At 38.9% G+C, this 13,634-nt stretch overlaps 1 protein-coding gene and 1 pseudogene across 1 annotated transcript in view; both read left to right on the plus strand.

Moving 5' to 3' along the window:
* Positions 1–13,269, plus strand: part of LOC125085131 (mitochondrial import inner membrane translocase subunit Tim23) — a 29,836-nt gene extending 16,567 nt beyond the window's left edge. The window contains exons 5-7 of the mRNA XM_047703340.1: positions 196–254; positions 1,998–2,108; positions 12,802–13,269. Of these exons, the coding sequence (XP_047559296.1) occupies positions 196–254; positions 1,998–2,108; positions 12,802–12,917 (286 nt within the window). The 3' untranslated portion in view covers positions 12,918–13,269. The remainder of the gene's footprint in view (positions 1–195; positions 255–1,997; positions 2,109–12,801) is intronic.
* LOC125085132 (signal peptidase complex subunit 1-like) lies at positions 5,771–7,066 on the plus strand (annotated as a pseudogene).
* Positions 13,270–13,634: the final 365 nt, after the last annotated feature.

Genomic DNA, 13,634 nt, shown 5'->3' on the forward strand with positions numbered 1-13,634 from the left:
AGCCAAAGGCAGACACTTAGTGACTGAGTTATCCAAGCGCCCCAATAAATAAAATCTTTTAAAAATAAAAAATAAATAAAATTAAGAAAACTTTGGCTGTTGGATTTATACATTGTAAAAAGCTATAGTTATGATTTTTCATATTAGAGAAATGGTGATTCTAAGCACAAATTCTTTCTCTTTCTGTCCTGGTAGGATTTTGAACATGGTGACTAGGCAAGGGGCACTTTGGGCTAATACTCTAGGTTCTCTGGGTAAGTAGAGATCTCTCTTAATAATAAATCATTAATGCAAAGAAGGAATGTATGTTTATCACGAACAATTTAATCAAAATTCTGGCCTCAGGATATTAAAAATTATAGTTAAATCTATTGTAATGAATAGTGTAGATAATACTTAGGAAAAGACTATGAACAATATAACAAAGTAATACTAATACCATTTTTTAGTGTTTTAAAAGTCTTTTTCAATATTACATACTCTCCTGTCCAAGCAAGTTACCAAATCATGTTTTAAGTAGATAGAAAATCCAGATAATTTAGGTCCAAGTCAAATGCCTTTGTATGTTAGGAAAGGTTCACTGGTTCTGTAGAAAGATATGATTAATTCATCCCTCTTCGTATGTTTTCCTAATAGCCCATTCAGCATTCTCTTTACCTCGGAGATTTCTCAGATCTAATTTCCAGAGTTGCAATAGGGCCTTTGTAGATAATAAAGATGTTTGTAGTTCTAAGCAAAGGGTCATTTAGTAGGACTTAGGACCAAAGTATTTCATATTATATTGTTTATAAATGATTGACTCTTGATGACTCATGGCTTTTAAAAATTATACTACCTGTGGTACCTACGCTCTAACAGCTGAGAGTGTTTTTGTAAATTAGTGGAAAGTCTGAAAATCTTTTAATGGTGGCAGATTAAGTAAAAGAAAATGCAAGGATCTTATTGAAAAAACAGAAGAGGCATCTGTTGTGAGAGAATAATATCCCAGCTTTGCCACGGGATTTAGAAGCAGTACATTTTTCCTAGGAAATGACTGCTTCCATATCCTGTTCATGTCACCTTTGCTCCCACCCCATACAGAGTCACCCTTCTTTGTTTCTGTTTGGATGCTTATATACCTAGTCAGCCATCCTGGTCTGTCCAGGGACTGTCTTCGTTTAGCACTGCAGATCTCATGGTCCAGGAAACCCTCAGTCGTGGGTGAACTGGGATGGCCAGTTGCCTTGTGTGTTCCCAGTGTAACATGATCAATCACAATGTTCTGCTCAAGTTCAGTTTCAGTTAAAGAAGTTGAAATGGTAAGAGCCTTTATAGAAGTATAAGAACATCACAACAGGATTTGTAAGGCAGAGCTTGGTGTAATATTGATGGGTCAAACATGGTATAATTTTGAGAAAATATAAGGAAAAGGATTACTAGGAATCTTTACAGGTGTGGGAGAAAGGTAGTTTTGGGGAACATTTTGTTAAACTAAATAGTGCTAGTGTTACAGTTTTTTACATGGGCTGGAACCATACCTCAAAAATTTTTTAAGTTAACTTTTTCTTACAGTAGAAATGTATGTGTTTTTGTTTCTAAGTCCAAAGTATAGCTATTATGAATAAAATATAAGTGAAGATTAAAAATATTTCTCCTGGGACTCCCCAGTGGTACTTTTTATAATTAGCTACTATTCGTGTTTCTTCGGAAGCCTTCCAAAGATTTTCTTTGCATTTCCCAAGTTGTACACACATGTCCCTGCTTTACATGCTAGTGAATGTAGTTTTTCTTGCCTTTTTTTTTTTTTTTTTTTGGAGTATGCAGTATTTCATTATATGGAAAGTCAAAGGGCATTTTATTTGGTGCCAGGCTTTTCCTGTTACAAATAGTATATACATATATAAAGAATATATATATTCTTTATGTTTATATAATGTCTATAAGATATATTTCTCTAAATATAATTACTGTACTGACATTTAATCTCTTATTACTGATCAGTTCCATTTTCCCTGTAGCTTTGCTCTATAGTGCATTTGGTGTCATCATTGAGAAAACACGAGGTGCAGAAGATGACCTTAACACCATAGCAGCTGGAACCATGACAGGCATGTTATATAAATGTACAGGTAGGTACTACTGAGTGAAAGAGCTCTCTCTCTCAATATACTTTGAAGTATGCTTTAAAAACTAGGTATCCACAGTTTTTAAAGGATACTTGACACGTTTTTTGCAGTGTAATGGAGTGTTGTCTAAAACCTAATAGTTGTTTTGGGCTTGGGGTTTTATTTTGGTTTTTTATTTTGATAAAATATACAAAACATAAAATTGACCATCTGAACTATTTTTTAAGTGTAAGCTCAGAAATGTTAAGTTAATATATACATTGTTAATATATACATTGTGAAATATCACCACCATCTAACTCCAGAAATTCTCTTCATCTTACGAAACTGAAACTCTGTAACCATTAAACAGAAACTCCTCATTTTCCCCTTCCTTCAGCCCTTGGCAACCACCGTTCTACTTTCTAACTATAAATCTGAACTCTGAGGTACTTTAGCTTTGTAAGCAAAATCATATAGTATTTGTCTTCTTATAACTGTCTTTTCACATGTAGCATTATATCCTCAAGTTCATCCATGTTGTAGCATCTTCAGTATTTCCTTTTCAAGGCTGAATAAAACTACCCCATTTTGTATCTCCATTTTGTATCTACCCCATTTTGTTTATCCATTCATCTGTCAATGGATAGTTGGATTGCTTCCACTTTTGACTGCTGTGAATAATGTCTCAATGATGGGGGAACTAAATACAGCTCAACTTAGAAAAAATAATCAGAACCCTAAGAGTTGAACTAAAATGACCTGCGTGAAGATCAAATATCACAGTCTCCTCTGGGATGGAAAACAAACTGACATTCACTGACTTGTGATTATACTTTCAGCTATAAGCACTTACTATAACTTATTTAAAACTGAAATGATAATCATCACACCCCAGTTTAATAGATGAGCACAGTATTAAGATGACCTTTTTTCAAAAGGTCATATAAGTAGGGACAGGCCCAAATTTTTCATCACATTTCTGCATTAAATAGCTTAAACTAGGCACCTGGGTGGCTCAGTGGATTAAAGCCTCTGCCTTCGGCTCAGGTCATGATCCCAGGGTCCTGAGATCGAGCCCCGAATCGGGCTCTCTGCTCAGCAGGGAGCCTGCTTCCCTTCCTCTCTCTCTGCCTGCTTCTCTGCCTACTTGTGATCTCTGTCTGTCAAATAAATCTTTTTAAAAAATCTTTTAAAAATCTTAAAAAAAAAAAAAGCTTAAAATACATATGTTCTATACTCATGCTTTTGAGAATTAACTTCTGTTTTATTATGCATTAGACACGATTAACTGAGTAAATCTGTTTTTTAGTAATTCCTCCATCACAAATATCAGGTGGCATTTTTACTTCACTTTTACTAGAAGAAAAGACAAGACCCAACAGGATCATGAAATCCAAGATTTCCTGATATATCTGAGAGTAAGAGTTTTTTCCTATATTGAAAATGGACCAGGGGCACCTGAGTGGTTCAGTAGGTTGAACATCCAGCTCTTGGTGTTGGCCCAGGTCATTATCCCAGGGTCATGGGACTGAGCCCCACTATCACTCCTTGCTCAGGGTAGAGTCCGCTTGGGATGATCTCCCTTTCCCCCATGTGCACGTGTGTGCACGTTCTCTCCCTCTTTTTTTCCTCTCTCCCTCTCTCTTTAAAATAAATAAATAAATCTTTAATAAGAAGGAAAAGAGAGAAAAGAAAATGGACCACATTTGGAATTTTATCCCTAAGAGCTCACAGTACTTGCAACACAATCACACGTGTGTACTTGCATAAATGGACCTCCCAGGTAGAGTGAGACAGCAACTACCTTTTATGTCCACATAGATGTTACCTTGGCATAGAAAAACCTTGTTAAGGGGGTGCCTGGGTGGCTCAGTGGTTAAAGCCTCTGCCTTCGGCTCAGGTCATGATCCCAGGGTTCTGGGATCGAGTCCCGCATCAGGCTCTCTGCTCAGCAGGGAGCCTGCCTCCTCTTCCTCTCTCTCTCTGCCTGCCTCTCTGCCTACCTGTGATCTGTCTGTCAAATAAATTAAAAAAAAAAAAAAGAAAAAGAAAAACCTTGTTAAAAATCTAGATATAATTTTCGGAAAATCTTTGGGGTCAGACAGAAGAATTTAAAACATTAATTGGCACAGGGGCGCACTCAGCAAGAGTTTACCTGGCCCGAACTGGGTTTACAAAAGATCAAATTAATATTTAAAGACAAGATTCCACATAAAAATCTGGAATTCCAGTTTCTTTTGAATAAATGGAAAACACCACGCTTACATTATTCACACTGGAAAATGCCTGGGGCTGAGTGGCAGTTGTTTCTGTACTGGTTGGATGGGCACTGAAGTTTTAGCTCATCCCGCTAGTCCCTGTCTTCTTCAGGGCAAGCCACTGTAGCATTTCCTGTGCTGAGGGCAGCCCGGAGTATAAGAATGTACTGGATTATCATCTTGGGACATACTATGCATATTTAAAAGATAGTAAGGAAAAGGCTGAATGATTGATTTTGAAGGAAGTAGGAGACTAGCTTTCTGTGTCAAAAACTTCCCTGCTGTAATGGCATTTGTAACACAGTCTGACATACCTGCCACATAAATTATAAAAGAGAAAGGTTTTGGTTCAGTAAAGAAAAAGCAAAAAAGACTATCCCTTAATTCTGTGTCAGGTGACAGTAGATTTCATCTTCCATTGCAATTATGAAGCAGAGAGGAAGTTAATAACTGCTGACCTAGAATTCCAATGTTGACTCATCTTTCCTGGCCGAACAATTTAAATTTAGCTCAACACATCAAAATCAGTCTACAAAGGCAGATCAGTGTATTTTACTGATTTCTGGTTTAGAATGAACTTAATAAGACAGCACAGAATTACGAATTTTGTGTGGCAGAAATACAGATACAACTTCCAACTTGTACATTCAGGGATTTGGAGTAGAGTTCAGGCACTCTTGGACTAGAGCCAGCATAAACTCCTAAGGACAGAAGCTTATATTTAGGGAATGGCTGATTACTGCCAACCTAAAACATTTCCAATCCCCAATGTATTTTTTAACAATAGAAATTAAAATTTTTAAAAGGTTTAAAATTAAAGTAGTATGACTCAACATAGGTATGGAGCTACTTTAGTGGAAAGAAAGTCATGAGGAAAAATACATGAGAACATGGATAGTTGTCAGACCAAAAAAGGAATAATTCTGAGGGGGTGATTTTAGTTCATACCTAATACATGTTTAATGGATCTATGTAAATATTTTCAAAGGGTATGAAAAATTATTTGCTTTTCTATGGCATATGAAAATCTGTTTAATAATGACCAGTGTTGGGGCTTCTGTGTGGCTCAGGTGTCTGCCTTCAGCTCGGGTCATGATCCCAGGGTCCTGGGATCGAGTCCTGCATTGGGCTCCATGCTCAGTGGGGAGTCTGCTTCTCCCTCTCTGCCCTTCCCCCTGCTTGTGTTCTCTCTCTCAAATAATACCTTGAAAAAATAGTAACGACCAGTATTCTACCGAAACATGAACAGCTCTAGTTTCACTATCATTCATAAACTTAGGACTAATGTTTTAAAGGCTTTAAAGGTCATTTATCTGATATCAAGAACAGGGCATCAGAGACCAAAAGATATGGGCACTCCCTGTTCCCTCACAAAAAGTCCCTGCCTATTCATTCTGTGCCTCCCCTAAGAAGGTGGTCTTAGAACAGCAAACTAAATAAAAGTAAAAGGATATACAAAGACATTTCTTCATATTAAGCAAATACCGTCAGAGTTATTGTTAACAGGTATGTTTATCAGTGAATGCTAGGCCTTCAGAATGAAACTGTATGTGCTAAAAGGACTTCCTTAACGACTTCTTTATTTCTATTTCTGGCAGCAGTATTCTTCCCATAAATGAAAATGCACATAACATATGTAACAGACAAAGGGCTAGCTGCTATAATATACAAAATATTTTGACAGATCACTTAAACCAATAATTTAATTAAAAAATGGAGTAGGGTTGACAAAGTGCTTCAGGGAAAAATACAAATCACCACTAAGCAGTAGAAGTCATTCAGTGTCACAAGCAACCAGGGTAAAGCAAAATAAAACACTAAGATAATATTTTTCACCATCTGTTTTTTAACAAGTGATGGTAAGGGGCCACAGTCATCCCACTGCTCAGCTCCTCCAGCTGCCCGTGGTATCAGATACCGGTATGTGCGGTCCCCGAGGAGTCCTGGCTGCCAGCCTTCTCAGGCAGTCATGTTGGAGCATCTGAGCTCGCTGCCCACACAAATGGATTACAAGGGCCAGAGCTAGCTGAACAGATGTTTCAGGGAATTATTCTTTTTTCCTGCAATAGTTGGATTTATCAAAGGGTACGTGGATGAACAGTTTGGGTGGACTGTCTATATAGTTACGGCCGGATTTGCTTTTTCGTGTTCGTTGACACTTCCTCCATGACCCATTTACTGCTGGCACCCCCTCAAATGGTTACCTATTCAAGACTCAGGCTCAGAAGACAAGAAACTAGGGGAAAGGAAAATTAAGAGGCATGCTAAAAATAACTAATTAGGTTTTTCATGATTTAGCTTTACTCTTGCACCTGTTTTCATTTTGCTTGAGAAGAGCTCAGTTTTCATACCCAAAACGTGAGCTAAAACCTACTGCTGCTCTTTCGGCACAGCTGCGTATAGATTTTGTTCTCTTTATATTTCACTTCCAGCTCAGCTGGCTTTTGATTTATAAATACTTCAGACCTCCTCTTCATAATATTCCTCTGAAATGAGAACAGAAAACACAAGTATTTAAAGTTTCTTTCAGGTCTACCAAAATAATGAATAAATGCCTCTTAAATGAAAGTACAATTTAACTGTCAAAGTTTTATAATTCACTATGAGTGGTTAAATTGTTTTACTCTTTGCAATTAAAACTCAGTGCAAGTCTGTGTCTTATAAAAAAATAAAAATAAAAAATAAAAAGTGATGGTAGGGGGTGCCTGGGTGGGTCAGTCATTAAACGTCTGCCTTGGGCTCAGGTCATGATCCCAGGGTCCTGGGATTGAGCCCCGTATCCAGTTCCCTGCTCAACAGGAATCCTGCTTCTCCCTCTCCTATTCCCCCTGCTTGCATTCCCTTTCTCACTGTGTTTCTCTGTCAAGTAAATTAAAAAGTGATGATGAGTAGCTGATGGTTACTGACCCGAGGTGGGTTGGGGAATGGGTGAAATAGCTAAACTGGTGACAGGGAGTGAGGAGTGAACTGGTAACGAGCACCAGGTGATTAAAATAAAAACTGGAGCGCCTGGGTGGCTCAGTGGGTTAAGCCACTGCCTTTGGCTCAGGTCATGATCTTAGGGTCCTGGGATCGAGTCCTGCATCGGGCTCTCTGCTCCGCGGGGAGCCTGCTTCTTCCTCTCTCTCTGCCTGCCTCTCTGCCTACTTGTGATCTCTGTCTGTCAAATAAATAAAATCTTTAAAAAAAAAAAAAAAAGGCAGTGGGGGTGGGGAGAGGGTACCTGGGTGGCTCGGTGGGTTAAAGCCTCTCTGCCTTCGGCTCAGGTCATGATCTCGGTCCTGGGATCGAGCCCCACATGGGGCTCTCTGTTCAGCAGGGAGCCTGCTTCCCCCCGCCTGCCTCTCTGCCTGCTTGTGATCTCTCTCTCTCTGTCAAATAAATAAATAAAATATTTAAAAAAAAAAAAAAAGCAGTGGGGAAGGAGGAGTAGTAGAATCTAGAGACATAAAAGTGGCAAGGGACCAAATCAGATAGAAGATGGAACTTCATAGGCCACTGTAAGGAATTTGACTTCACTAGGCTTTCAGTCTTACATTCTGAATACAAGCATCTCCATTTACTTAGAAGCCTTCTTTATCATAACAGAGAGGTAAGCTTTCACTGTTGTTCTGGGTACAGTTTACACAAGAGATGTTAGTTAAGTCAGGGTTTATAAATTCTCTAAAACTTACCTAAGATTCTCAAAGGGATCTGGGCCACCATACCACCACAGGAAAGCAACCACCAAAATGACTAAGAATCTGGTGAAAAAAAAAGTCCTACAAGAACAGTCATATCGGCAGTCATTAATGGCTGCGATCATGCAAGATCATGTAATGAGTGTCGTGTTGCTCGGGAGAACTGGGAGTGCTGGGAGAGGACTGGTGGAGCGGCCGTGAGGGAAGCCGGAAAGCCAGCTGCTCTGCTGCCCAGAGCCACACACCCTGCTTCCACTCTTTAACAGAGAGAGCAAAGGAAAAAAAGGCAGGAGACAGCCCCTGTTGTAGAGCTTCAGTCACCTTTGATTTCCGCCTTTCCTTCATCATCCCCTCATTGCATCATTCATAAGGTTCACCATCCATCACCTGATTTGCCTTTTCTCACAAGTCCAAACTTCTGTAGCAGAAATTTTTCATTGGCCATTTTGATTTTAGGCTTCTACCTTCAGTTTGTTTTATCTGTTCACTATTTCTGGTTTAATCTTCCTCGCGTATGGTTCTAATTCTAGTACTCCCTGTCCAAAAACCTTTGATGGTGACATAATGCTTTTCAACTTAAATTTTTCACCCTGGTCTTCCATGCTCTAATCCTATCCTATGTTTTCAGGCTTTTCCCCATAACTTCCTTATATATATCATATGACCAAACACATAAATTTGAAATCCAGTCCATCCATAAGGCCCAACTCAACTGTTATTATCCCTTTCAAAAGATTTTTTTTTTTTTTTTTTTAATCTATCCTGGTGGCAGTTCAGTGTGGTGAAACGACAAAGGGCTTTGGAATCAGACTGGGTTTGACTTGACTACCACTAGATCCCTACACCACTACATGCAGAGAGGAACTTGTCTGAATTTCACTTTGTTATATGAAGGCAACCTATATTTTCCCTTCACTGACTTGTAAATGGGATAAAACCTATAGAAAGTAAGTGACTTAAATCCCACCATAAGCACATTTTATATGGTTCTTACAAGGCCTAACACAGTTTTCCTGGTAGGAAGTCAGATAAAATGTCAGGTTGAAAAATCAAGAAATAGCAAGGTAGTTGTGCTATTTAAAACCACGGAAGTAAAGAGCAAAGAATGAAAGTAGTTGCCTTTGGGAACTAGGAATTAACAGGATGGTTTGGGTGCCACATTGTGCATCACTAAAATCTTTTAGTACTATTTTGATTTAAAATTATGCCTGTGAACTACTTTACTAAAATAAAAAAGTGAGGGCGCCTGGGTGGCTCAGTTGGTTAAGGGACTACCTTCAGCTCAGGTCGTGATCCCAGGGTCTTGGGATCAAGTCCCATATTGGGCTTCCTGCTGAGCAGGGAGTCTGCTTCTCCCTCTGACCTTCCTCCTCTCATGCTCTCTCTCATTCTCTCTCAAATAACTAAGTAAATAATCTTTTAAAAATATTAATAATTAAGTGAGCAAATATCTATTATCAACATAATAAAAATTAGGCATTGATTGGGGAGTTACTGTTTAATGGGCACATAGTTTCAGTTTTGCAACGTGAAATTCTCTGGAGATGGATGGGGGGGTGGTAGCACGATGCCAATATATTTAATGCTATTGAGCTGTACAGTTAAAAATGGTCAATTTTATGTGTCTTTTACCTCAATTTTAAAAATAAATTTAACAAAATTTAAATTTAAATAGTGCAAAAAAAATGTGGATAGTATTCTGTAGTAACCATGTGAGTGTGTAGGTTAAGGCTGCGGAGACCAGCAACTTCTGCTGGCCAGACAGACGCCTGTCTGCTCACTGCCTGGAATGTGTTTTATATTTTTAAATACAGTTGACCCTTGAACAACGTGAGGTTGAACTGCAGGAGTCACCTTATACATGATTTTTTTCCGTTCAGTATAGTACTGTTACTTTTTTTGTGATTTTTGTATTAATCTTCTCTCTAGCTTGCTTTAAGAATGCAATAAGTAAGAATGCAATAAATAAAGAATAAATAATTTGTGAACACACAAAATACGTGTTCATCAACTGTGTATGTTTTCAGGAAGGCTTCCAGTCACCAGTAGGCTATTAGTTTTTGGAGTATCAGAAGATATGCATGGATGTGGGGGGTTGGCACCCCTAACTCCACCCTGTTCAAGGGTCAATTGTAGTTACATTTTAAGTGGTTATGTAACTATCTACATAATGGCCTTTGGGCCCTGAAAGCCTAAAATGTCTACTTTCTGGCCACTTTAAGAAAAATTTGCTGGTCCCAGCTGTAATGTAATTGTCAGTTCAGTATGTTAGCTCTGCCACTAACCAACTCTATACCCCACCAACAAGGTCCTTTAATAATCTGGGCCTCGTTTTCCTATGTTGAGAAGAGATAATACTTGCCCTTTCTGGAAGAGTTGTGTAAGGACCAAAAGATAGAAGGTAAAACTGAAACGCATGTCTTGTGTTTGTTTTCCTTTATACAGATTGACCATTGGCCTTACTTGATTACTGGGTACAAAGCAGGAATGTTTGCTAATCAACTTCCTGTGCTTAGTTGGGCATAAATTGGTTACAGAAAGCCTTAAGCCAAGGCCTTCAAACATTTACTGCTGGAATTAGTGGAAAGTTAAAGCTAAAACATGGGTTGGTATGTGATAAGAGGCTGCCCTTGAGTCAGGATCAGCTGTGCTGATCAAAGTAAATCAGATGCTGCCCATGTGTCTGCTTGCTGGAAATAAGTGTTTTCTAACCTTCAAAGAAGAGTTTGTTCATTTTGGTCAAAATAGAAAGCTTTCTAGGGGATAAATTGTTCTCCAGGGACAGTTAATATGCCAGTGGTGTCCCAAAGATCTTAGTCTTGGAGTTCCCGGTTTCATTATGTTACCCCTTAGTGCCTCTGCCCAGGGAGGCTTGTTATTTGATAGCCTAAAACTAATGTGAAAATCCTTCAAAAAAAGGCTGAGTAGGAATTACATGCTTGGGACACTCAAAGCAAAGGACCAATTGGAACAGTTTACAACTATTTTTAAACCAGTGGGCAGTGGTCAGAGCCTTGTGGATCTGTAATCGACCTGGGGGAGTTAGTCTGAAGTTGAGTGTTTGGTCCCAGGAAAACATCTGCAAACCTAGTGTGCTTTCATTTACTCGCCCTCCATCATTTTTCTGCTGATAAACAGCAGTGAGGCCACCTTTCCTTTGTTTTGTGTTGATTCAGAATGGAGGACTCCTTGCTTGTAACCTGCTTGTTCAAAGAACCCTCATCACAGAGTGTTGCAGCATTTATTCTCCTGTGCTTCAGAGTTTTGTTTTTTCCATTTTAGTAATTGGTCTAATTATAGTTCACCCTCAGTCCCTAGAACTTTTTATTGACTTCCTAGTCAAAGACATGAGGTAGATCATTACTAAATTGGGCAGATTGTTTTAAGTTAGCCGGTTGAGTGTACATTCTTCAGCCGCAAATTCAACTGCCATACCCAGTCTAAATATAGCAAGATGATATAAAGAGATGGTGTGACCTTCAAGGAGAGATCTTCCATTGAATTTTTTGTTTCTGATTCCCTCCCACGTATTTGACAGCTGTTGATAGATGATGCCTGCAGTTTGTTTCAGTGTGTTTAAGAGAGATAATTAGGGCACTTCATGGTGGAAACCTACATAGGTCAGCTATCAGACATCTTCAGACTGGAGAGGCTCCTGGAGGGTTTGGCCTTTTAATCTATCAGTTGAAGGCATCTGGCAGAACATTGATGCAGAAACGGCTAGTCTGAAGTGTTCTAACTTGGCAGTGTCACTGAATTTCACAGAATTTACTGGCTCATAGCCAAAGGACCTCTGGTAAGGTAATCACTGAACCACAGCTCCATTCAACCTTTGCCTTCCTAACACATGACTTGGAATGAATAATCCATAGGTCTAGCATAGGCTACCTTAAGTTTATGTTATCTACTTGTTTGTAAAACTGTAAGAGAGCATCAGGTTATTTCTTAAAAGCTTATTTGAGTACCCCCTAGCCCTCCTGTTAGACTCGGGTTGGTTTTCAGGCAATGATTAAAGCATTGTTTTTATATTTCATTTCAAGTGAAATATATATTGCTAATCTTTTTTCACATGAAAAACTATCGTTGTGCAAAAATAGTTCTAAGTCTAATCCTTCAGTGTTTTTCAGTGAGTATGATGATGCTAAGTGCCTCATTGCTCATGAGCTGTCGAAGATTGTGATGCGTCAGTGTAGGAGTGGGGGTGGCGGCGGCCGGTGGTGCTTTCTCATCGCTTAACTCAAAGCATGATATAGCCATCTTATCACCACTACTTCTTGAGTCTTCAGAGTTAACAGAGGACCTGTCCAGAGTCCAAAGTTTGTTAATATTCTTCCCAAAGAGGGTATCACCTTGTTTATATTAAAGCCTTAAATCAACTGGCAACGCCTATGAGGTTCTAAACAGTAGGACTAGGAGGAAATTATTGAACTGTTTGGGACTTCAATAATAGGCATAAGATCTTGTCTGAAGTGTTATAGGAACAAGTAAGATTGAGAAAGATCAAATTACTAATGCTTATTATCTTACCTGTAATTATGAATTGAAAGAGAATTGAAAGGGTTGTGAATGAGAATACAGTATATGTAGTAAACAAGTGATTTAAGGGAATTTCTCACTTGAAAGGTCTTGGTTTCTATTACTTTAGGACTTTTATTGTTTGAGGTGGAATATTTATAAACATGAATTGTGTGTTTCAATTTCATGATAATGTTACTTAATCCTTTGATGCCAGGACACTGTCTAATACAAGGCTATTCCCCCCGTTCTGTTTTCCAGGTGGTCTTCGAGGGGTAGCACGAGGTGGTCTAGCAGGACTAACGCTTACCAGCCTCTATGCACTGTATAACAACTGGGAGCACATGAAAGGCTCCTTACTCCAACAGTCACTCTGAAGATTTTGCCACCTTAGGAGTGGAGGACACTTTAGTAGTCATCCCGATCAATTTATATGTCAGTCTGGAGTTACTCTTTCTTCCTACAATTCGTTTGAAAAATTGGAGATTCCAGTTTGCTGTGGTGAAGATCATGGATGGTTGACCAGGACTGGCATTCCTTCTACCCAGAGTTGAAGCCAGAACCCTCTGGAGGCTGAGTAATGTGGTTCTCCCCTACTCCCCGAACTGGAAAACTGCTTACTCACAGAATTCAGGTCATGATTGCTAATACGGTATCACCACATTTGTTTATTTAATGATCTGAAACTGTAATGTTGCCTTGTATTCCCAATAAAAGGTGAAAATAGAACCAAAGTGTAAACATAGCGTGAATCTCCATTTAAAAGCATTTTTCTGGGTATAAAGTGAAAGTTACTCTTAGCATTTTTATCCGCCCTGACTAGGCCAATACGTGTTTTCTTGGTTGTGCTGAAATGAAGGGCTTCTTGGCACCATTAACAGCTAGGTTACAATTTTTCTTTAACAGAGTTGACACAAAACCCCCTCAAGACACTTGAGATTGACCATTATGCCCTTAGAGTAGTGTGTTAGTCTGTCCAGCCATCATGCTTAACTCTACTCATTGAGTCGTCATCTCATGGAGGGTAATTAAAAACATAATCAGAGGAAAGGGACGAGCTACAAGGGTTTAAGAAGGTCTTGTGAAAGCTAAGG

Source organism: Lutra lutra, chromosome 14 (assembly GCF_902655055.1).
Source record: "Lutra lutra chromosome 14, mLutLut1.2, whole genome shotgun sequence".
NCBI classification, from domain to species: domain Eukaryota; kingdom Metazoa; phylum Chordata; class Mammalia; order Carnivora; family Mustelidae; genus Lutra; species Lutra lutra.